The following is a 23,945-nucleotide window of genomic DNA, read 5'->3' as shown; positions in this document are numbered from 1 at the left end:
CTGCCTGACTGTCCCATTCCCTCAGCTGTTGAGCATTCCTGAATACCTCACTAACGCCAGTACTAAAACTGGCCCTGTATTTATCGTTTGTTTACATTTTGAACATGGGTATGGGGTTCATCAATGTGGCACAATCCCAGTTTCTGTCATGAGGATGATGCTCTAGAAGTTCATCATGGTAGCTGTCACAATCACGATACATGGCACATCATCTGGGATCAATTATTTTTGGACAAAGTAAATATCAGATGCTCCTTGACAATTCAACCTTCAAACAAAGCATTAATTGGGATAGCACTACACTTGATATGATCATATTGCAAGAAAATCTATATCAACTAGCGAAAGAGTTGCCAATATCAAGAGACAGTTGGTGAGCCTACATACCTTGTGTGGGGCTTTGAGAAGCCTGTGGACTCCAGCAATCTGATTTATGAGCGGGATATCCTCTCTGAAAGTGTATTGAGGAGGTCTTGTTGGCTCTGGAAAATTGGTGCTGTTGAATGGATCAGTATCATCTAAGAACTGCACCCTGCATAGTAACGTAGCCATGATGCATCCATGCAAGACGGTTATTAGAAGTCGGTCTAAAAGTGGCTGCTCCTCGAAACCCTTTGATATGACGCGCAGCCCCGCGACAGCCGGGGGACAGCGATCCACCGGCAGGTTGTCTCTGCAGTAGCGAGCCCTGCTTCTCTTGTTATCCTTGGACTCTTTCCATTCGCTTCATAAAGCCGCAGAGGTTTAAATACACTGGAAAATCGTTATAGTTATTCCAATACTGCTCGTTCTAATGTAGCCTATTGTCTCTATCCTCTCTTGCCGAGTTTCTGATGTTCTCTTGAGATGAGCGGAGCGGCAGTGTCGAAGGGCATTGCGGGCAGGCAAGGTGCTGAGGCAGACTGCGGACGGGACTGCTGGACTTGGCGTCTGTAGAGTAGAGAGCATGGGACTCCCTCCTCTAGCGCAAACTCTGCCAGCGGGAGCGTACAGTCAAGGGGGCGCACTCAAAACATAACCGTATTGGCGGCCTCCTGTGGCTTGATGTGAAAAGCACAAGTTCGAGTTTTCGCAAGAAATATTCTGCACTCCATGACTTGACATAGTTTATGTTAAATAAGAGTGCCCATTTGATGATCTCTAGTTTGTGGGAGACTGAACTCAGAAAACACCCAAGCCGCAACACGGTTTGAATAAAAGCCCAGATGGAAAGATTATGAAGATTAAAAATGTATGTAGATTTGATCGACATAGTCTTTTTGCTCAGTGATGCCTAAAATATAACATTGAGTGCTACCATATTTTTGCATGGGTTTCCTAAACCAAATGAGCATGAGTTCTTATCAAAAGTAGGCTAGTAGGCTGTGCAGTATTGTCCAAGTGTTCATTGGTCCGTTATTTGTTATTGACAAATACAAACACTGGAGATTAGAATTAGCCTATGTTTGAGGGGCAGTTTATTCATTGATAAAACTAAGAACATTTACATGTATATCATACTGTAACATTAATGATTTAAAAACAAATAGTATCTTCCAAATATGTTGCTGTACATCCTGTTACCTAATTTCTTGAGTGCCAGAGGAGTAAGAAGGCAAGAGGTTGACAAGAGAAGAGTCTTTCTCTAGTTTACTCGATGAATTGTTTACAGTTTAATTTATCTTTAGTCTACCCTTGATCATGCCTTAAACACGTTATCAAACACGGAGCAATGAGAAAATATACAATAACTGACTGGAAAGCTGTTGTGTGTTGTATGTTATGTTAGTGAGGGAACGTCAGCCATTGGATGAGAGGTCCAACACAGAACATTCAAATTTACATTTAGTCATTTAGCAGACGCTCTTATCCAGAGCGACTTACAGTAAGTACAGGGACATTCCCCCGAGGCAAGTAGGGTGAAGTGCTTTGCCCAAGGACACAACGTCAGTTTGCATGACCGGAAATCGAACTGGCAACCTTCGGATTACTAGCCCGATTCCCTCACCGCTCAGCCACCTGACTCCCCAGAAGTCATTAAAGTGATCAGGTGAAGGATTTGCTATCCATTTCAGGCTCATCATTCATATGAATTTGTTTGGAGATAGTGTATGGATCCTCTGACTGAGGTCTTCCACTCTTCTTCCTCCGTAGACAGTGGTAAATAGCGATTGCAGGCACCGCAAGACTGGGGATTCCTGCCAGAATGAAGATGATCACATTGACCCAGACTGGGTATAGCTTCTCATCCAGTGTGGGGAAGTTCTCCTGAAAATACAGCCTTAGTTGTTCAGTAATTTATTCCTAATACAGTTGTACTGTCATGACATTTCTTGTGAGATACAGTGTTGGTGCCACAACGGGAAATGTGACTTCTAGCTTTTGGAACGTTTCAAATTTTGATTTCCTCTCCTCCTTTGCATATGTAGGAGATAAATATTACCGATTCAGGATCCCAAGTTTTGTAGAGGAGCTTCTCACTGACTTTCGTGACGAAGTAGAAGATGAAGATGACGAACATTATGAGAGGACTAACCACCCTCCATGTTATCTGCCAGAAGAGGTTGGGTTTGTGACCAATCATGAACTCGATGTCATCATTGAACCTTGAAGGGAGTTTGGGAAACAAGTAAGTACATGTAGCATCTCCACACAGTGACACATATTCTCCTAGTGATGCTATTGTATCTTGTCATGCTCACCTGTCAATACCATATACGTACACAACCGCCATCATCTCACAGAATGCAACAACCAGCAGAGGAATGGAACCACCATACCCATCAAAGAGGGACAGCCAGTAGTTCCCTGACCCCTGAACAAAAATCAGGCCCACCAGGCAGCAGACAACACACGTCACCCCTGTTACAGAACAAAATGAACGATAAGGAGACTTCATCCTCAAGAACAAACAAACCTCAATATCTTGACTTGTGAGTAGGGAGGTGGGGACTCGCCAGTGACAGCCTCTTTGGGCCAACTTTTGGGGAACACCTTGAGATCCTGCAGGGGAACCAGAACTCCTTCGATGTTGCCGAACATGGATGAGAGGCCCAGGCAGAAGAGCATGATGAAGAACAGGATTGACCAGAGTTGAGAGACGGGCATCTTGGTGATAGCCTCTGTGAACACGATGAAGGCCAGACCAGTTCCTTCCACTCCCTATATCAACAGATGTGTCATCATGACATGTACTGTACAAAAACAATTGGTCATTCAAGGTCAGGTACAGTGCAACCAAATCAAGTGTGTTTTCCAACAATGATTCCAATAATAATAATGGATATGAGATCATTTGTGGAATTTGTAGAAAATATAAAACCTCGCTGAGGAAAGTGTTCAGGTCACAAGTCTTTAAGTTTAACCCTTGAAGGACATCTGGGTCTGTCCCATTAAGATTCTGGATGGCCTCAGCATAGTTGCTCTCGGTGATGCTTCCTTCAGGGAGATCAAACGCATTCAGCAGCCCAAGGATATTTCTAGAGAGAAGATATTGTGCCAAATACGTTCACTATCTACCATGTGTACTTATGACTGAAATAGGACGTTACATGAGAGCCAAATGTCATTGGAGATCCATAAAAGCGTACCCGGCTATACAGTTGTCAAATCTCTCTGTGGCTCTGAAGCCAATGATGGTGTAGATGACTGTCGCGGCGTAGACCGAAGTAAGGCCGTTGATGATAGAGATGATAACAGCATCCTGTTCACAGTTGTTGCTGGGGACAACACAGACACAAGATCAATCTCTTTCACGACCCTCGATTCTTTATTCCGTTTGTTGGTCTACATCCGATGTCAGTAGTTTGGTAATGCAAGAGGGACTCACTGGACTGAGTTGTAGCTGGAGAAGGAGATGAGGCCCCCGAACGCCAAGGAGAAGGAGTAGAAGACTTGGGCCCCTGCATCTAACCAGGTGGATGGATTGGCTAGTTCTGCCAACTGGCAGGGCACAACATGAGTTATCATGTTGCTTGTTTTATCCATTTTAGATTTTGATATCTATCTGTAGTATACAGTATTCTTAAAGGGGAACACGTGACAGTATTAAAATGTAATTGCTGATGTCAGGAATTTTCTTTAAAAAAAATCTAAGAGAGAACTTACGTCAGGCGTGAAAAGGAACTTCACTCCACTTAGAGAACCTTTCAGGGTCAGTCCTCGGATCAAGAAAATGGTCAGCACTACATAGGGAAGTGTGGAGGTCACGTACACAGCCTGCCACAGACATGGCGGGAAATCAAATTATAATCATTGTATTATTAGTGTATTATTTCTTTTTCAATATTATTTCTTTTTTGTCATAGTTTAGAGATCTAATCGGTCTGAGAATGTCACCTTTCCCGTGGTCTCAATGCCACGGATGATGCAGATGTAGAGGACAGACCAGGCTCCCACCAAGCATATGACCATCCACCACTGAAGCCCACCATCCTCCACTATATTGGGGGACGTGTTCAGAGTCTCCCTGTACCAGAAGTAGTCCACAGAGGAGCTCCTCACACACTCCTCCACCAGGCCTGGGGAGACAGTGGCACTCATGGTAAATATGATGCCATGCTTTTCAGACATCATAACATATCATGGTCCTGAATGGGAAAGCCTTGCACTCTACCTGTCATGTTGCTGTTTATTGGGCACTGGCTCCAAGGAAGAGGGTTCTGGAAGGAGTTATAGAAGTACCACATGACCCAAGCGATGATGGTGTTGTAGTAGAGGCTGATCATCAGAGACACACACATGGAAGCAATCCCTGTGGAGGAACAGCGTCACTAGCCTCAAGTGTCGTGATGATGCCATGCGTTCAGCTCTGTGGGGAACGTTGCTTACCCACTCCTGCCAAACAAGGGTGGATGGTTGACCACACCCCCAAACTGCCTTTCCTCAAACGCTGACCAATGGCAAACTCTAAATGGAGAAGCGGGATTCCTTCAAGAACCAGGAGGATGAGGAAAGGAATCATGAAGGCTCCTGAGAAAAGAGGAGTCATTCATTTAACCAAAGCCATGAAACATGAGTATATTAACCTGTATAATGATTAGCTTCTGTGTCCCTGAAATGCATCTCATTAAACCTCTCATACAGCTATTTACATGCAGGGAGACAAGCTGGCAACATGAGAACATGACTACATTTAGTTATCCCAATGCAGACTAACACAGGTTTTGCATACATACTGTATGGACTTGATATTGAACCCAAGACTGGGGTGGCTGTGATTCAAAGTATAGGTCAGTCTCCTCTCCTCACACTACAACTGCTAATCTACTTTATCTGCTTCAACTTCATTTTCTTCTTCTTCTGCTCCTTCTTCTTCTGCTTCTTCTTCTTCTGTTCCTTCGTCTGCATCTCCTTTGTCTTCTTCTTCATCATTTGCTTCTGCTTCTTCTTCTCCTACTTCTTCATCTGCTTCATTTGCTGCTTCTGCTTTTTCTTCTTCTTCTTCTTCTTCTTCTTTCTTCTTCTTCTGCTCCTGCTCCTTCTTCTGCTACTTCTTCTGCATCTCCTTTGTTTACTTCTTCTTCATCTGCTTTTGCTGCATTTGCTTCTTCTTTTTCTTCTTCATCTAATTATTTTTCTGCTTCTTTTGTTTCTTCTTTATCTACTTCTTTTACTACTTCTTCATCTGCTTCTTTTACAGTATTGATGATTTTTAAAATAAACAAAACTCATTCTCTGACAAATAGTAGCCTCTTGATCTTAATCACATTGAATTTGAGTGCACATTGAAAGCATTGTTAGACCATGAATAATTACGATGAGAGTGCTCAGAGGTCTGTTGATGCTGAATGCTGAATAAGACGGTCAAGCTTACTGTTCAAGCTTTATTACAAGTCATATTGGAGATGATTCCAAAGTGCAAGTTAATTCCTCTAACAAATATTTTTCAGTGTTACTGACTCACTGTCTGTTAAGTAAGTTACGAATTTATCTTTCTATGCATCAATCGAAATGGCAGTTAATCAGTCATTAACATCTAAAGCCATGTACAAAAGGTGATAATGGCCTATCTTGTAACTGTTCATCATCCGAGGTCATTACAGCATTTCCTTGAAGTTCTGAGTTATCTTCCGATCAGCAGTGATGGAGAATTTGTTGGGAAAACATCATAGCTAAACTGGAGACATATTAACTAGACAACTAGGCTTACTGTGGTGTTAATATTTATTATATGGACATGACTTCCATGACCATCCATTTAATTATCTGTAATCTGTATCTTTATCTGTCTCCAAACATTGGCATTTTCCTCTGATATCACTCATTTGAAATAGAATCATTGTTTTAGCTCTACAAAAGTATTTAGATGAATAAAGATGTTAACATTGTGCTCCATATGAGGGAACGCACGTTCACCAGGAGCATTGTAAAACTTTCTACCTGTAGACAGCACAGTAGGAGGTTAAATATTACATTCACATTTAGTCATTTAGCAGACTCTCTTATCCAGAGCGACTTACAGTAAGTACAGGGACATTCTCCCCAAGGCAAGTAGGGTGAAGTGCCTTGCCCAAGGACACAACGTCATTTTGCACAACCGGGAATCAAACTGGCAACCTTCTGATTACTAGCCCGCTTCCCTAACCGCTCAGCCACCTGACTCCCTATTGCCATTATTATTATTTCCATATTACCACATTTATAATTGTTACGCATCAGAAATACATTTAAAGTAATGTAATGCACATGTTGAATTATATATTTCATTTAAATTAATAGCTCCAAATATACCAAATACTACTGGAAACCATAGAAATGTGGCCTATAATGAAAATACATCCATCTGAAGACTCAATTTATAACAGTGTAAACGCAAATCCCAAAAACAAAAGTTGTCTCGGATATCTAATGGGAAACATCCGACCCAACCAGCCTCCATCTCTCCTACCTCCTCCATGGCTCTGGCACAGGTACGGGAACCTCCACACGTTCCCCAGCCCCACGCAGAAGCCCACACAGGTGAGCATGTACTGGGCCTTGTTGTCCCATTTGGGGCGGTCTCCAGCCTCCTCATGCTCCAGTTTCTCCAGCGCTTCGTGGGACAGGATCCTGTCTTCCAGACCTGGGTTGGGCAGCTGTAGCTTCATGGTCCCTCGGACACGACGTGTCACAGTGGAACACGGTAAGGCAGGACGGGTGTGAAGTGCACTGAGGCTCAATGAAAAGGTGGCTGTCAACAACAGAGCAGATAGCCCCTCTGGTGGAGCCCTGTGATAGATTGACCGGGTCGGAGGTATGTCCTATCAGCTGGAGAGGCGTGCAGAAGTCTTCTCAGGCGTGACACAACCCAAACAGTTCTGACAATAATTAATGTCATGCTCGTAGACTCTTTTATACAAGGAAGCCACCCTACATGAACGCTGATAACGAGGTTTACAACTTTTGTAAATACCACTTTTTAACAACAGTAGGGTCCAACATTCAATGCCATTCCAAATTGTACTGCTCTCCTCCTACTCTTTACACAGTGTAATTCAATGTTTACAAAACCCAGCTTCATTCTATAGGACGTTGTTGGCATTCAACTCAACTCCGATTTCAGGAGCCAGTGGAGTTGAATTATGTAATTTTTCAAGTTCAAGTCAGTGCAGCTTTGATGTTGTGTGAACGCACAGCCCAGTACAGTTTTTCAACTTGTTTCCATCCTTCCGTTCATCCCCCTCTCTGTTTCTTTCTATCCATTTAGATATCTATCCTACTCTTTCTTCAGATGCCATTTACGTTTCAAATTGTGTTTTGCAATACTATGTAAAAGTATTATCAGTCGATCATTCTCTTATCACTCTGGCCTTATCCACTCAAATCAATCTTTTATCATCCTGTGTCTCTTTCTTTTGATATGATGTCGATTTCATGCAGATTAAATTAAGTACCACTACAATATTTAAGATACACATTTTGAGTCAGCAAGTATATAAATGGTATTTAGATCACAGGTGTCTCTGAAGGACAATAAAACTACAATTTCATGAGTACCTGCTTTGTATTCTGCAACTTGGACCAATCTAGTAACCCATTTAAAGATAGTGTAGATTCCAGCACAGCGCCATAATTTGTTTAGTTTTTTATTGAAATGTTAAATGATTTACTAAAGGATTATGACACATTCATAATTGTTTAAGAAATAATAAATCCCAAAATCTGTATTAAGACGAGGCACACAAGGCAAGAAAATATAAACAATTAGAAGTCACTCAATAAAAAAATTACGCACCCTCACACTTCAAATTGAAACCTTTGGCCCTGCATCCTTCTGGGAAGTCATTTGAGTATTACGACAGTTTTTATATGAATTTGATGATAAACTATTTTTTGTCAGGCTCTGTTCTGAAGGGCCAAAGGTATGAAGGATATTCCTAGGAAGTCCAATACTGGTGAAGATAACACATTCAGGAACACAGAACCCAGAGGCGTCGTTAGACCCTTTTTACTGGGGCACGTGCCCCAGTAAAAAGGGTTTCTAAATGATAGGCGTACAGATCATCGTATTTTGACTAAAACATAAAACCAATATTACATGAAGCTCAAAATTTGTTATTTGCGCTCAAATGATAGCAAAAAGATTTGCGTGCACGCATTAAGGCTGCATTATCGCACACAATAACTATTGATGTCCCTGCCAAAGCTGATATCAAACTTGCGTCCCTGAACTGTTGTATAGTGGGGTAAGCCAGGGGAGTTTCTATAGCCTAGTAGTGCACTGTGCGCAGTGGCGAAAATCTGCTATCAACTTTGGGGGGGACAATTATATGACATTTTCTCAAGAGCAATTTCTGAGGGGGACACCAAAATGACTGCTGTAACACAGCCTACATTGTAATATGTTAAATGTATATTGAGGAACCATAATTAATACTCCTGGATAATTTATAGTTACTAACTGAAGGGTTGTCTCAACTTGTTCAAATGTAGTTATAGTAGTGTTTCTTATCAGTCAAGTACAGTTAGGTCCTTAAGTATTTGGACATTGACACAATTTTCATCATTTTGGCTCTGTATACCACCACAATGGATTTGAAATTAAACAATCAAGATGTGCTTTAAGTGCAGACTTTCAGCTTTAATTTCAGGGTATTTACATCCAAATCATGTGAACGGTGTAGGAATTACAACACATTTTATATGTGGCCCCCCCCTTTTTAAGGGACCAAAAATTGGAAAAACTAACAATCATAAATCTAATTGTCACTTTTAATACTTGGTTGCAAATCCTTTGCAGTCAATGACAGCCTGAAGTCTGGAACCCATAGACATCACCAGACGCTGGGTTTCGTCCCTGGTGATGCTCTGCCAGGCCTCTACTGCAACAGTCTTCAGTTCCTGCTTGTTCTTGGGGCATTTTCCCTCAGTTTTGTCTTTAGCAAGTGAAATGCATGCTCAATTGGATTTAGGTCAGGTGATTTGACTTGGCCATTGCAGAACATTCCACTTCTTTGCCTTAAAAAACTCTTTGGTTGCTTTCGCAGTATGCTTCGGGTCATTGTCCATCTGCACTGTGAAGCGCCGTCCTATGAGTTCTGAAGCATTTGGCTGAATCTGAGCAGATAATATTGCCCGAAACACTTCAGAATTCATCCTACTGCTTTTGTCAGCAGTCACATCATCGATAAATACAAGGGAACCAGTTCCATTGGCAGCCATACATGTCCACGCCAAAACATTACCTCCACCATGCTTCACTGATGAGGTGGTATGCTTTGGATCATGAGCAGTTCCTTCCCTTCTCTTTTAGATGTTTTTTGGCAAACTCTAATCTGGTCTTCCTGTTTTTGAGACTCACCAATGGTTTACATCTTGTGGTGAACACTCTGTATTTACTCTGGTGAAGTCTTCTCTTAATTGTTGACTTTGACACAGATACGCCTACCTCCTGGAGAGTGTTCTTGATCTGGTCAACTGTTGTGAAGGGGTTTTTCTTCACCAGGGAAAGGATTCTTCTGTCATCCACCACAGTTGTTTTCCGTGGTCTTCCGGGTCTTTTGGTGTTGCTGAGCTCACCAGTGCGTTCTTTCTTTTTAAGAATGTACCAAACAGTTGATTTGGCCACAACTAATGTTTTTGCTATCTCTCTGATAGGTTTGTTTTGATTTTTCAGCCTAACGATGGCTTGCTTCACTGATGGTGACAGCTCTTTGGACTTCATATTGAGAGTTGACAGCAACAGATTCCAAACACAAATACCATACTTGAAATGAACTCTAGACCTTTTATCTACTCCTTGTCAATTAAATAACGAACTCCCTTTATGAGGGAATAACATACACCTGGCCATGGAACAGCTGAGCAGCCAATTGTCCAATTACTTTTGGTCCCTTAAAAAGGGGGGGGGGGGGGGGGGCACATATAAAATGTCTTGTAATTCCTACACCGTTCACCTGATTTGGATGTAAATACCCTGAAATTAAAGCTGAAAGTCTGCACTTAAAGCACATCTTGATTGTTTCATTTCAAATCCATTGTGGTGGTATACAGAGCCAAAATGATGAAAATTGTGTCAATGTCCAAATACTTATGGACCTAACTGTATGAATGCAGGTGTGCAGTTTATGTTATTACAATGGGTATGGTGCAGTCTCATCTAAAATAATCTCAATTGAACCATCATAAAAAGTCGGGGGAACTTGCGAAACCATTTCTCTTGAAATGTCAACACTTTGTTGGCAAGAGTCTGCGGTTCTATAAATTGTGGGTGTGGCTGATATAGTTCTGTGCCACCACTGAGGTGACTAGACAGTGCTGTGCCAGTGTTTGTCGCCTATACTGGTGCTGCTGGCAAAAAGGTTGACCCCCGGTCCTGCCATGGCTGTGACACTGTCATCTGAAGTCTCTCCCTGGCTCTTTCCCTTTCAACACCCTCACTAACTCACAGTCTGTCTCCTAGAAAAGAAATAAGGTGTTTCCCATCCTCCTAACTACCAGTACCCAATACTACACAATTAATCACAACAACAATAACATTGCCTCAAACTAATCTTGGTTCAGTCACCAGTTTAACTAGAGAGTGGGGGTATCCATGGCATTGTCCAATTATGTCCCTATTTTACAAGTCTAAAGAAGAGAACCCGTCATGTTGCCAAACAAGAGACTCAACAAACTTATTTTAGCACATTTCACATAATTTTTATGAACATTTTATCAACTAGTCTATGAGATTAGGCCACTAGGGTTCTTTCTTTGCGTTTTGGTGTCCTGAAATGCTCTGATATCCGTCTTTCTTTTTTCTGCAATCTTTCGACCATGCTGGCTGCACACACAATGTGCAGGTTATTTACAGTAGGAGGTGGGCTTCTATCATTTATTACCATTTTTCTAGAATAGGCTTCGATCTACCAGGTGATACAGTCAGTTAGGAAAGGTGAAACGGATTGCATTGAGAAGGATTCAGGGCCGGGGTGGGTAATAGGGAGAATCGGGAGAGTTCCCGGTGGGCCGCTTCACTTTTGGGCCGGTCGAGGATTTTTTAGTTGTTGACATTTGTCACGTTAGTCTATCTTCTCTTAAAGTAGGCTACACACGTTCTTCATTCTGACACCTCAGCCTCTGCGTGGGTTGTACCATGCGAGTTCTCCCCTTCCAAATAGAGTTGGTTGGGTCCATAGCCATTTTCCAAAAAGTTCTCAGATCGGCTACCGATAGCTGGGACGGGCAGCGCTACCGTAACGATACGCGTCAGGGAGGATGGATGGGAGCAGGGCCGGAGTGATGGCATCACTAGACAAGGTTTTACCAATTGAAAAATGTCTGTTTATTTTACATAAAGCTCAAAAAACTATTTAGCGCTCAAATAATGGCCAAAAATGTTCGCTCGCGCGGAGTGCGCGCTCGCATTAAGTGTAGAAGTCCCTATCTTGCATCACATCGAACCATAGTCCTAGGTTGGGGCAAAGCTCAGAATGTTTACAACGTCTGGCTCCGTGCCTGATTAACACTCCGATCGTTAAGCAGTCTCAAAAATTGTATCAATATAAAAAATAATATGATCCCTTTCTGTAATCATGATACCCCCCAGAAAGGTTCACTGCACCCTCAGTCAAAGCAGGCTGCATCCGGAACAAGTGATGGGTCGTTCGTGAACGATCCGGCTCTAAGAGCCGGCTCTTGAAGGTGAACGTCGGGAGCTGGCTCGCATATCTGAAGAGCCGACTCTATTTTTAATAGATTAATACAGCCTATAAAAACTAAATGATTATGAAATAACTAATTTTAATTGTATTTAAAATAATTGACTAATTCAAAGAACAACAAAAAAATGATTGTAAGCTTAAAGGCGCACACGATCATCCTCACATTCTGTTCCTGTCAATCCTGCATGAGGGAGGGCCGAGCCAACTCACAGTCAGAGAGTAGTCAAAACTCGGAGGATAGCCATGACAAATCAATGCATTTTTAAAGATATGTGGTTACGGTCGAGTATGATTTCATTTCATAATTTAATTCAAATTGTTTTCACACCCATCATAGTCAAATTTATAGTTAAAACATGTATTTTTTAAAGAGCCGTTCGGGAGCCAAAAGAGCCGGCTCTTTTTGGTGAGCTGAGCCATACGAGCCGGCTCACGAAAAAGAGCCGGAATGCCCATCACTATCCGGAACTGTTTGGTATAGAAAAAAAGGGCCGGTCTTGGGCCTGAAACTCCCGGGCTGATAAGTGACCCCACACGGCCCTGGAAGGATTGACAGCTGTATGAGTTCACCCTTTACACAACGCAAACTGCAACCTTTTGTCATTTTAATATAATTCATGTTTTGGTTTTATATTGTCTGGCTTCCCAGAATTGCTGAATTTGCAGAACTAGCGAGCCCCAATTACGTTTGTGTGGTATTTGCCATCATCTTTGCTATCGCCAGTTTACTCCAGATCTGCACGTGCTTCAAAGTCCCTAGAGACGATTAGCTTTTGCAACGACACCATTTAAGATAATTATGACAATGGTAGAATATAGTATAGTTCTGTTCAGTATCGCTAACCATGGCAAATGGATTTCGAAGAACTACAATATCCGTGCTGATCTTGGATTAAATTGACGATAGCGAAATTGAAAGTGTCCATCTTTTGACGACGCCAAATGGAAGAGGTGCTAGCTAATGTTTGGTCCATCGGTTTGTTTGCTAGCTATGCAAATGCATCTAGCTTAGTGTGTGTGAACCCTGCCAACATAGTGAAATCCCTATGGTGCGATTAACTGGATTAATTTCACGTTAGCTACGTGCATTTCAGATGGTAGACACTCAAGTCACCTTGTCAGATAAGGAACACAACTACTGCATTGCTAGCTTCTCTCATTCACTGACTCTAATTCAAACAGCTGGTGATGTTACTTAGCAAGCTACCTAACATAGTGACCAATGCAGGGGAAATTGTGACAGTTATGAATGTTTTATTGTATTGGGTGGTAGAAATAAATTGTCAAACCAATCCTTTTTTACAACTACTTACTGGACATCAGCCACTATCACACTGAAACAGATACTGTCCGATTTTCACACACGCACCTGCATCACTGCTGTGGGCTGGGGCTGTGGATCAAACCATGTGGGACCAAGGGCGGGGTTCGCAATCTTTTTAAACTTAAAAAAGCGCCATTGTGTCCATAATCAGCAAAGCGCTTTCAATGCATATTATCAATGTAATTGAAATTACATAGTTATGTTTACAGTGATTTATTGGGGGGGACAAATCATATTTTCCCAGGATTGGGGGGGTCGTGTCCCCACCGGGATTTCCGCCCATGATTGTGCGCAGCAAGCTTGAAAAAAAAGGGATATGAATAGGAGTTTTAAGTCTAACAACACTTCTGACAGAACCACTGAGAGCTGGAAAGAAAATTTATTTTATTTCCTTAATTGTAGTTTAGATACTACTTAATACTGCTGCCCTCTAATTCTGTTTTTTTATGGTTCCTTCGCTGATCCTGCTATTGGCTGAGGCAAAACTTGTAATGTAAATGCAATACAAGTACCTTGACTTCACTTAAGTAATTGATAATAAATAACTTAAAATAGAAAATGATCGTGAAGATACAGTAATCCTCCCACATGTAAATTGAATGAATGAAAAAGGGCTGTAAACTAGGATCTGTTGATGTGAAGTGCTGTTTTCTCACTAGACACCAGAGGGCAGAGTTGGGTAATTCACGAACAAGGTAACCTACCATATGCTTTGTCAGTGCACTGTTGTCATTGTCTTTTACAACTGATGTCACTGTAACTGGAGGTGATAAAGTTACGTTACTCTTTTTTGGTAAAGAAACCTTTCTGTTTTACTGAAGGGGAATTGAAAATGTATCATAATTAGTTTGCATACTTTTCTCAGTAACATGCTGTGTCTGGCAAACTGATAATACATTGAAGACTACATACTTGAACTACATACTTGAACTTTTATTTATTGAAAATCTAACATTGAGTGAGACATATAGAGAATATGGTTATACAAAAAAGACATTTACTGAAGTTCTCTGCAAAAATTATGACAATATTTCCCTTTGTAAAGTCAGTCTTACTACTGTAAATTCCTGCCACCCTTATCAACAAACGATACAACAGTATCTAAAAGTCGCACACAGGTGCTCATGATCAAACAACACAACGTGACTGATTGTTCTCCAACCATACTTCTGTGCTGAAAATGAACCCCTCCACAAAGGGTTCTCACTAAGTACCTCACGCAGGTACAGCAACAAGGCCCTTCCCTTATTGGCAGAAGTGCAGAAAACGAAATCCTAAAGCCTCACGCGATCATTTAAAAACCAGGCAAAAAAGGAGCAAAGCGAGGTGCAAATGATGGAGGGCAGCGACGGGTCTGCAGCCGCGATGGAGGGAATTAAGACCGCCACTGAGCGCCCGAAGTGGGACAACAAAGGCCAGTATCTGCTGACCTGTATAGGTTTTGCTGTGGGCCTGGGTAACATCTGGAAGTTTCCTTACTTGTGTCAGATCTATGGAGGGGGTAAGAAACCTTTATCCACACTTGCCCTCTTAGCCTGTGGTATGTCAAGTACAGTCAAATTAAAAGAGTTTCAAATATTCTCATGTAGTAGAGTAATTCAAACTCTGACAGTGTGTTTATGGCTATGTAATTGATGTATGTTGGTACTGCTTCAGTAAGGCTTTACAACACTTAATTCTTATCTGTGTGTTCAGGTATTTCCCCTTTACATACACTTTTGAAATACCAACAATATGGTTCAAGATCACGTCACTTTTTAAGCAATCAATGTTGTAGCCAGATGACTGTAGTATTTTGGGTGAGAGGTTATAACACAATGTTATTATTCTAAATAACCTGTTAGATATATCTGTCAATGTGTATGTTTGAGAAGTGGTCTGAACTTGAACGCCTCGGGAACGATAACAGTGTACTGGTCCTTGTTGGCTTGCTCTCCTAACCTCTGCAAAGTCTCTCTGAGAGAAGAGGTTGAGTAAACAATCAAATGTTCTTGCTCAAACAATAAAGAAAAGTTAATTTCCTTTTAAAAATAAAATAAATAATGTAGCTGTGATATAAAAAAATATTAGTGTTGTATTTTCTATTTCTTCAAAGGGGCTTTCCTGATCCCTTACATTTTACATTTACGTCATTTAGCAGACGCTCTTATCCAAAGCGACTCACAGTAAGTACAGGGACATTCCCCCGAGGCAAGTAGGGTGAAGTGCCTTGCCCAAGGACACAACGTCAGTTGGCATGACCTGGAATCGAACTGGCAACCTTCGGATTACTAGCCCGATTCCCTCACCGCTCAGCCACCTGACTCCCTTACCTCGTTGCCCTGGTGTTTGAGGGCCTTCGTTTGTTGCACATGGAGCTGGCAATAGGACAGCGTCTCCGTATGGGAAGCATCAGCGTTTGTAACTCCATCTCACCATTTCTAGGAGGTGTAGGTGAGCGGGCCCTGGAATGACATCACCCTGCTCTGTATTTGCGCACACACCAAATGCAGTTTACCCCCTTTGAAACATGACTTGCTGACTTACAGATCTATTCATCGTGATAATACTGCAAGCCAGATGTATAAATACAAACCAGTATTTCTGGGTGCACAGCTGTGGCATCCATGATCGTATATTTCCTTGTGGGATTGTTCTACAACACCATCCTGGCCTGGGTTCTGTGGTACTTATTCCATTCATTTCAAGACCCCCTTCCCTGGAGATATTGTCCACTGCATCACAACCTCACTGGTAAACACCTTGCTCACATATTTCCATCAATGTTATCTTTTTAGTTTAGTCTTGAAATTCCTTTAATGAAGTGAATTGAATTGATGCAGGTTATGTGATTAAATGTGAGAAGAGCACTGCAGTAAACTACTTCTGGTATCGCAAAACACTCAACATAACCCCCAACATTGAGACCAGTGGGTCCTTGCAGTGTTGGCTGGTACTTTGCCTGGCGACAGCTTGGTGTATCGTATACATTTGCTTCATACGAGGGATTGAAACTATTGGAAAGGTGCGTGACCGTTTCAGCAGTCTCACAAATCAGAGAGAAAAGGGACTTCTGGGGGCTGAGATTACGGTTTGGAGATGTTGTACTGTGCAAACTCCACATGACTTCCCACCTAAAGTGACTGACACATCTAGAAACATTTCCAAGTGCTTCCCCAAAAAAGAGTGTTCTGTGTGTATTGTATATATATATATATATATATATATAAGGCCGTGTATGTGACCGCTACATTCCCATACCTCGTACTGACAATCTTCCTGATAAGAGCCATGACTCTTCCTGGGGCCACTGACGGCTTGGTGTACCTCTTCACTCCTAATGTAAGACACACTCTACACCGAAATACCTATGGGCCATATTGGTCCGAGCACTTGGTAAGATTGAAAGACTGTGCAGCCCATTTGTGTGTGTTCTCACTGCAGTGGGATACACTGAAGAAACCCCAGGTGTGGTTGGATGCAGCCACTCAAATCTTCTTCTCATTGTCACTAGCCTTCGGAGGACTTATTGCATTTTCCAGTTACAATCCTCAGAAGTAAGGGGACAAAATACAGGATCATTCATTCATTAGACTTGTTGAATCAGAGTAGCTTATACAAATATATGACGCACTTCAATAAGGAATACAAATAGAAAGCATGATATTTGTGACGGCAAAAAACTGATTTGTCTTCTTTATCTCTAGGAATAATTGTGAACGAGATGCTCTCATAGTGGGTTGTGTGAACAGTGCTACATCCATGCATGCTGCAATTCCTATTTTCGCTATTCTTAGATTCAAGGCAAACGAAAACTTTGATAATTGTCGGAATAAGTATGTTTCTCGATATAAATCCACGAGGATCACATTAACATTTGAAACAATATTATTTTTTTTCTGTTCTATTTAAGAAATATAATGGCCCTGACAAATGCATTCAGTATTGGAGACCAGAATATAACTCTTGAAAACTATAACGACTGGCTGACACACCTGAATGGAACTGACCCTTCTGAAGTTGCAAGCCTCAAATTGCAAACATGCAGCCTTCAAACCTTCCTTGACCAGGTATATAAACCCTCCTGGAATTTGCACATTCCCGCACATGACCATATTCCCTGCCTCCCCTTTACCCAGAGTGCCTCTGGAACAGGACTGGCTTTCATCGTGGCTTTTACAGAGGCTGTGATTTACAGATGCCAGGCTCTCAGGTGTGGGCTGTGCTCTTCTTCATCATGCTCTTCAGCCTGGGCTTGTCCTCCATGTTTGGCACCAGCAAAGCAAAGTCTTACAGTGTAGCTAGTGCAGCCCCATACAGTAGCTGGGCGCAAACTTGGAAAGCGTTTTCCTGTGCGCAGGTTCAGCGATGACATTGAGTGGATGACCGGGCACAGGCCGAACACGTACTGGCAGGCCACCTGGAGGGTGATCAGACCCCTCATGCTGCTGCTGGTCTTCCTGGCCTACGTGGTGGTCCAGGCCGGAACACATCCCACCTACGCCGCCTGGAACCCCGACTACGTAAGACAGCCTGTACATTGTCCCTTTAGTCCACCCATTTAAGTGGCAAAACCCCAAAGACCCTGGTTGTGTACGAAGGGAGATCGACACCGTAGGCACGCGGAACTCGAGGGAAGCAGAATGTCCCTGGTTGACTGGTTCCTTGCTCCTCTCCCGGGCCTTTTCTCTCTGCAGGTGTACTTTCCCCTGGCTGATGTGCGGGCCTATCCAGGCTAGGTGTTTGCTCTCTGCGTCCTTCTGTCCTCCCTCCCCTGCGTGTCCATCCCCCCTCGTCGCCCTCGACAGACTCGCAGGGCTGCTGAGGAAGCGACTGGCGGAGAGACGTGACCCGAACCCATAAGCAGGATGAATGATACGTCTCGGATGTGTAGATTGAGGGTGCCAAGCTACTGTGGCATTTACTGTAGACATGAAGACACATAAAGGTCTCATTTTCGAAAGGGTCGTTCTTTATGCATGTTCTACACTGATTACACTGTAGGCCCCAGGGTCCATGTTTGCTACAGCAAATCCGATCTGAGAAATGTTGATTGAAGTATTCCTTGGGAGAACAATATTTATCTTTTGACAGAAAGCTCAAGCAGCAGATAGACGGCATGGATTTGTTATAACGTTGTTTGATTGGCATTTAATCACAGCCTTTTAAAGTGACAGTCTCAAAACGTTAATGTCCAAATCTAACGTCTGGTTTTGCGTGAACTACTGGCAATATCAACCACTGGGCATCTGAACCACTGGCAATATGAAGCACTTGGCATATAAATCACTGGTGATATGAATCACTGATTTGTGACAGATGCTGAATCATTGGCAACATAATCAGTGTAGAATGATGTCTAGTAGAACAGCTTGTTCCACATAACAGACATCCAGAGACTGTTACAAAAACAGATGTCTCCTTTTAGATTGTGCATGTGGTGTCAATATTTGTACAATTAAAGATATAGCTACTGCTTTTCACAACTGTTGCTTTAGATGAAAAACAAACTCAGTGCAATCTGTTTTCCCTTTCCCTGATAATCTTTAGATGTCATTCAGCATTAACTGATAAAGCACACTGTACATGACATAACTGCTCTAGTAAAACATTTGTATAAAGTAAAGCTTAAACTGTGTTTGAGACCATTTCAAATCATCACAAAAATATTACATATTCATGTAACCATGATCATGACATCATGTTGTTTGCCTTTCTGTTGTTTGAAAAAAGGAAATCTACATAAATGGAATCAAGTGCTTCCCACTATGCGCACAGTAAGAAAAGAGAGAGAGACAGACAGAGAGAGACAGAGAAAGAAAGAGAGAGTGTGACAGAGAAAAAGAAGAGAGAGAGATATAAGTATGCAAATGTATGTTTCTGCGCATGTGTGTGTTTGAGTCATACGAGTAACACAGTTGTCCTTTTTTGTAGGGTGGGTGGACGGTGATATTGTCCTCTCTCTGTCACGTGCTCTGGAATATGCTGGCTCCCTTTGTTGTCCCTCGGCCTGTTCTGCTTTTCTGGCACTTTCATACAATGGTGCACTTTTACACACACTGATGTTATCAAGCCTTTCAGAGTACTACAGCTTGAACTCCAGCTCTCAGGAAAGAGTAGCATCCCAATGTAGGATACATGGCAAAAGACACATCGTCAAGGATCATCAGTGAGGAATCCCTGTAACATCAGAACAAAGGTGAAGTGAGTTGTTTGGCCTGGCTTGAGCAGCTATGATAGGAATCCTTTTGATGCTAGATTTTAGACTGAGGCTTCTTGACAATCGCAAAGTATTATCTTTTACAGACAAACGATTCTTCTTTGGATTTAAAGTGATGTGAAAAGTGAAATGTGGGCCCTACAGTGGTGTGAAAGTGTCTTGTTTTATCCTTTGAGATTGTGAAGAGTGTGTGTGCAGATAGTCAGGCCTAGAGAGAAGTGGAAGCCATTTTAAATGTAGGCCTCGTTAGTTTATTTGTAAGAAATGTTGATAAACGCTTTCGGCTGTAAATGTTCCACAGTAAAATACAGTTATTGATGAAAGCATACCATGTATTGTAAAATTGTGTTTAGTCTTGAAACAGAAATTCAAAATGGCCCCCGAGCATTTGTGGTGCTGAAGGTGCAGGTTGTTGAAAGACCAACTCTAGACCTCCCATTACTGTAATATAACTGGGGGGTATATGGGGGTGCATTAAATAAGATGCTCTTTAGAATACCAGAATGAACTATTTAAAAACCAACTATACCCTAATGATAACAACACAGAAGCTGCCTTTATCATGGCAGAGAAGTCTGTTTTTACTTATCTCAAGTTATCTCAAAAGTCTGCTTTTGAGACAATGGCAGAGTAAACTCTTTAAGCTACAAAGCCCTCTGTTTGGTGACGTTATTTTCCAGAAAGGCCTCCTGGTATGTAAATGAGGACAGAGCCAGTTGCAGGTCAATAGTTCCCCGATAAATACCAGAGGCCACAAGGTGAAGATTCAGAACGAGAGACGATACTTCTCCTATTTAGCTGCATCCATCATCCATACAGTTATGAATGTGTCTGTGAGGAAAAACTATGTTGTCTAATGGAAGAAATCTGTTTGCAAAAGTGAACCACTACTGTGAGAACTGTCTACATTTCAAATGTGGCTCCTTACTACCTGTTGTTGTTTGGAAGGTAAGACCAAAAAGACTGGTGGTTGCCAAGCAACCTGACCTAGCCAGTGACCTTTGACCTTCCACAGGCCATGTCCCTGCGAGCAGACGCTCCCCAGTGTGGAGGGGTGGTGGTGGAGTTTGAGTCTGACGACAGTAGGGAGGCCAGGACCAGGAAGGCCAGGACTAAACCAGGTGAGCTGGGATCCGCTGAACACACTCCACACCAAGATAAGACAGCAGAAGTGCTTTGGAATTTCTGTAGAAGTTAGGAACTGAATACAATACTTATTCCTCAGAAGAAGTCTTGCCCAGTACTCGATGGAAGATGTGCAGTGTTTTCAAGGCAGTCTCTGTCTCTGCCTCGTTTTACAGCTACAGCTCTCATCTACCTCAGGGGTCCTAAGTTCCTGATCTATGTAAGCGGAGCACTGTCAATGTGGGTAAGAAGCCTTTTTACTGAACACCACTGTAGATGACAGAATGCAGTGACACTGTAAGTCTTTTCTAAAAGCTAAAGTAAGGAATTCACCCAAGTTTATCTTTGGTTAGAAAGTTAGCTTTGGTTCAGAAGCCCTATATTTGCAAAGTCAATCTGAAGAAGATCAATAAATAAATCTAACCCTAACCAGTTGTTGAATATCAGCAGAGCTGTTTGTTTTGGCATTCTGTTAATAATGTATTGATGGTATGAGCATCTACAGATGATCTACAGTGGACTCTCAAAATAAAGTGTAACCTTCTAATGTGGTTCTGCTAAGATAGATTTGTCTGTTTGACAGGGTGACCGCATGTGGCACTTTGCAATCTCTGTGTTCCTGATCGAGCTTTATGGTCGGAATCTGCTGTTGACCGCGATTTTCGGCCTGGTGGTGGCCGGGTCAGTGCTTCTCCTCGGGGCTCTGATTGGAGACTGGGTTGATCGCAACCCCAGAAACAAAGGTAGAGCTCGACCAAGTTCATCTCCATATGAGGGATTTGACGTTGTCTACTTCCATCTACCTTTCTGAACCCAGTCAGCTGACCGTTCGGTTGTGGAAGCTTGAACTGTCTTTTCTCCCCCTTTCTGTTTTTAGTGGCTCACGCGTCACTGTTCATTCAGAACATTTCAGTGACGGTCTGTAGCATTGTGCTCATGTTGGTGTTCTCATATAAACAATGGATTGAGCAGATTTGGGATGGATGGTTGACTGTGAGTACCTTTCACCCTTAGCAACCGTAGCGATCTCACTACATGTTGATTCACCTCCACTATGTTTCCCCGCCTTGATTCGATACGACCGGAGAGTCTCCCGTGCCGTGACTCCTGCTATTGTTTCCCCTGCGTCGGGTCCCCATGCCTTGTCTGTTGCTACTGCTAAGCCTCCTAGCGCTCTGTGCTGTCACGTATAGTAACATGTTGCATCACAAAACTTACACAAGGTGGTTTGTTATACGGTGGTGATCGTCCTGGCAGATGTGGCTAACCTTGCGAGCACGGCGCTGACCATCGCCATTCAGAGGGACTGGATAGTGGTTATCACTGGCTATAACCGCGGTCATCTTGCTGGTGAGAGTCCCACACAATCTGCAACTGTCAACCCTTTGTCTGGTTTCTGTGGTGTTTGGCATTGTTTTGTTTCAGTTTTTTCTGTAAAAAAGAAAGGTAACTGCAAAGCTTCTGTCTGGTTTCTGCGTTGTTTTGCAAATTGTGATGTGGTAGTTAAATATAAAGTTTATAATGAAGTGTTTTGATCGTGGATGAACGGTCACTGCATGAGGTCACCACCAAAACCAAATCAACCTCCGGCATTCTCTGATTCTGATGAAGGGATGAACGCAACCATGCGTCGCATTGATCAGGTGACCAACATCCTGGCACCCCTGGCAGTGGGACAGGTCATGACCCTGGCCTCGAATGTGGTTGGCTGTGGCTTCATCCTGGGCTGGAACCTGGTGTCCCTCATAGTGGAGTTCATCTTCCTGTCGCGCGTGTACCGCATCGTCCCTGAGCTGTCCGTCAAACCGCCCGTGGAGGAGGAGAACGAAGCCTGCCAGCACAGGAACAGGGGAAGGAAGTCACAAGGTAGGCACAGATCCAAATGGCACATCCTCGTGTGAAAGAAATATTTTGGGGGGTATTTTGAAGCGAGACGTGCACCACAAACGCAGGTCATAGTATTGTAGAACATGGGACGATATCCATACAGTATTAAGCGCGAGAACAACGACGGGAGTGAATGGTTTGCCTTTTTCGACTTTCCCTGATCATTGTGACCTTCCCGCGTCAGTTGAGGCCGAAGAGAGAGAGGCCCCGGTCGTAACGAGCCAGGACAACTGCAGCATGAGCTTCCACCTGAAGAAGATCCCCGACCTGCCTCTGTGCGTCCGGAGGATCCGCTGCCTCCTGAGCACCTGCAAGGAAGGCTGGAGGGCCTACTACCGCCAGCCCGTCTTCCTGGCCGGCATGGGCCTGGCCTTCCTCTACACCACCGTGCTGGGCTTCGACTGCATCACCACCGGCTACGCCTACACCCAGGGCATCAGCGGGTCACTGCTGAGCGTGCTGATGGGGGTCTCGGCCATCACGGGCCTCATGGGGACGGTGATGTTCACCAAGCTGAGGAAGGCGTACGGTCTGGTGAACACCGGCATCATCTCCAGCTGCCTCCACCTGGGCTGCCTGCTGCTCTGCGTTTTCTCCGTCTTCGCCCCCGGGAGCCCCATGGACCTCAGCCTGCTCGTGCCCCTCGCCGACTCCAACTCGTCCTCGGAGGCCGGGGGCATGTCGGGCCCGAGCCCCGAGCGGGCCTACCCCCTGCGGAGGAGCAGCAACATGCCGCTCCTGCCCGATCGCTCGTCCATCCACTGGACCAACAACACGGTGCTGTTCGAGAACATGCCCTCGGGAACGGCGCCGGACTCCTACGTCTCCATCATCCTGCTCTTCCTGGGTGTCATCACGGCTCGCATCGGTGAGAAGGGAGGGGGGGGGGGGGGGGGGGGGGTGTTTTGGCGAGTGAATAGACATGAGACAGTTGCGGTTTGGAGATTGAAGCTGCCTTTCACCCTGTGTGTTCTGTGGTAGCACTGGGTTTCTGTGTGTCCGATGAGTTTGGTTTCATGGGTGCCGTGTGTGTGTGTGTGTTCCAGGTCTGTGGTCCTTCGACCTGACCGTGACCCAGCTCCTGCAGGAAAACATCTGTGTGTCGGAGAGGGGTGTGGTGAACGGGGTGCAGAGCTCCATGAACTACCTCATGGACCTCCTCCACTTCATCATGGTGATCTCGGCCCCGCAGCCGCAGCACTTCGGCATCCTGGTCCTCATCTCCGTCTTGTTCATCACCACCGGACACGTCATGTACTTCCTGTACGCGCGCAAAGCCAAGAGAAAACAGAGCCGCGACACGTAA

At 43.5% G+C, this 23,945-nt stretch overlaps 2 protein-coding genes and 1 pseudogene across 2 annotated transcripts; 2 read left to right on the top strand and 1 right to left on the bottom strand.

Moving 5' to 3' along the window:
* Positions 1-1,428: 1,428 nt before the first annotated feature.
* Positions 1,429-7,120, bottom strand: slc6a19b (solute carrier family 6 member 19b). Its single transcript, XM_067238953.1, has 12 exons — positions 6,869-7,120; positions 4,810-4,950; positions 4,595-4,732; positions 4,318-4,499; positions 4,087-4,197; positions 3,809-3,921; positions 3,570-3,698; positions 3,302-3,458; positions 2,937-3,141; positions 2,682-2,841; positions 2,423-2,585; positions 1,429-2,247 (listed from the first exon to the last, which is right to left on the bottom strand). The coding sequence occupies exons 1-12, from the start codon at positions 7,065-7,067 to the stop codon at positions 2,026-2,028; spliced, it is 1,920 nt and encodes a 639-aa protein (XP_067095054.1). The 5' UTR covers positions 7,068-7,120; the 3' UTR covers positions 1,429-2,025.
* A 7,673-nt stretch (positions 7,121-14,793) lies between these two features.
* Positions 14,794-18,257, top strand: LOC136944367 (sodium-dependent neutral amino acid transporter B(0)AT3-like; annotated as a pseudogene).
* Positions 18,258-20,645: 2,388 nt separating this feature from the next.
* Positions 20,646-23,945, top strand: si:ch211-254p10.2 (ferroportin). Its single transcript, XM_067238442.1, has 8 exons — positions 20,646-20,748; positions 20,929-20,996; positions 21,336-21,495; positions 21,630-21,745; positions 21,976-22,102; positions 22,364-22,649; positions 22,861-23,507; positions 23,686-23,945. Exons 1-8 carry the CDS (start codon positions 20,646-20,648, stop codon positions 23,943-23,945), a joined length of 1,767 nt encoding a protein of 588 aa, XP_067094543.1.

This window comes from Osmerus mordax, chromosome 6 (assembly GCF_038355195.1).
Source record: "Osmerus mordax isolate fOsmMor3 chromosome 6, fOsmMor3.pri, whole genome shotgun sequence".
In the NCBI taxonomy this organism is placed as follows: domain Eukaryota; kingdom Metazoa; phylum Chordata; class Actinopteri; order Osmeriformes; family Osmeridae; genus Osmerus; species Osmerus mordax.
The sequence above is the reverse complement of the archived record's forward strand: the minus strand, read 5'-3'. Positions and strand labels throughout refer to the sequence as shown.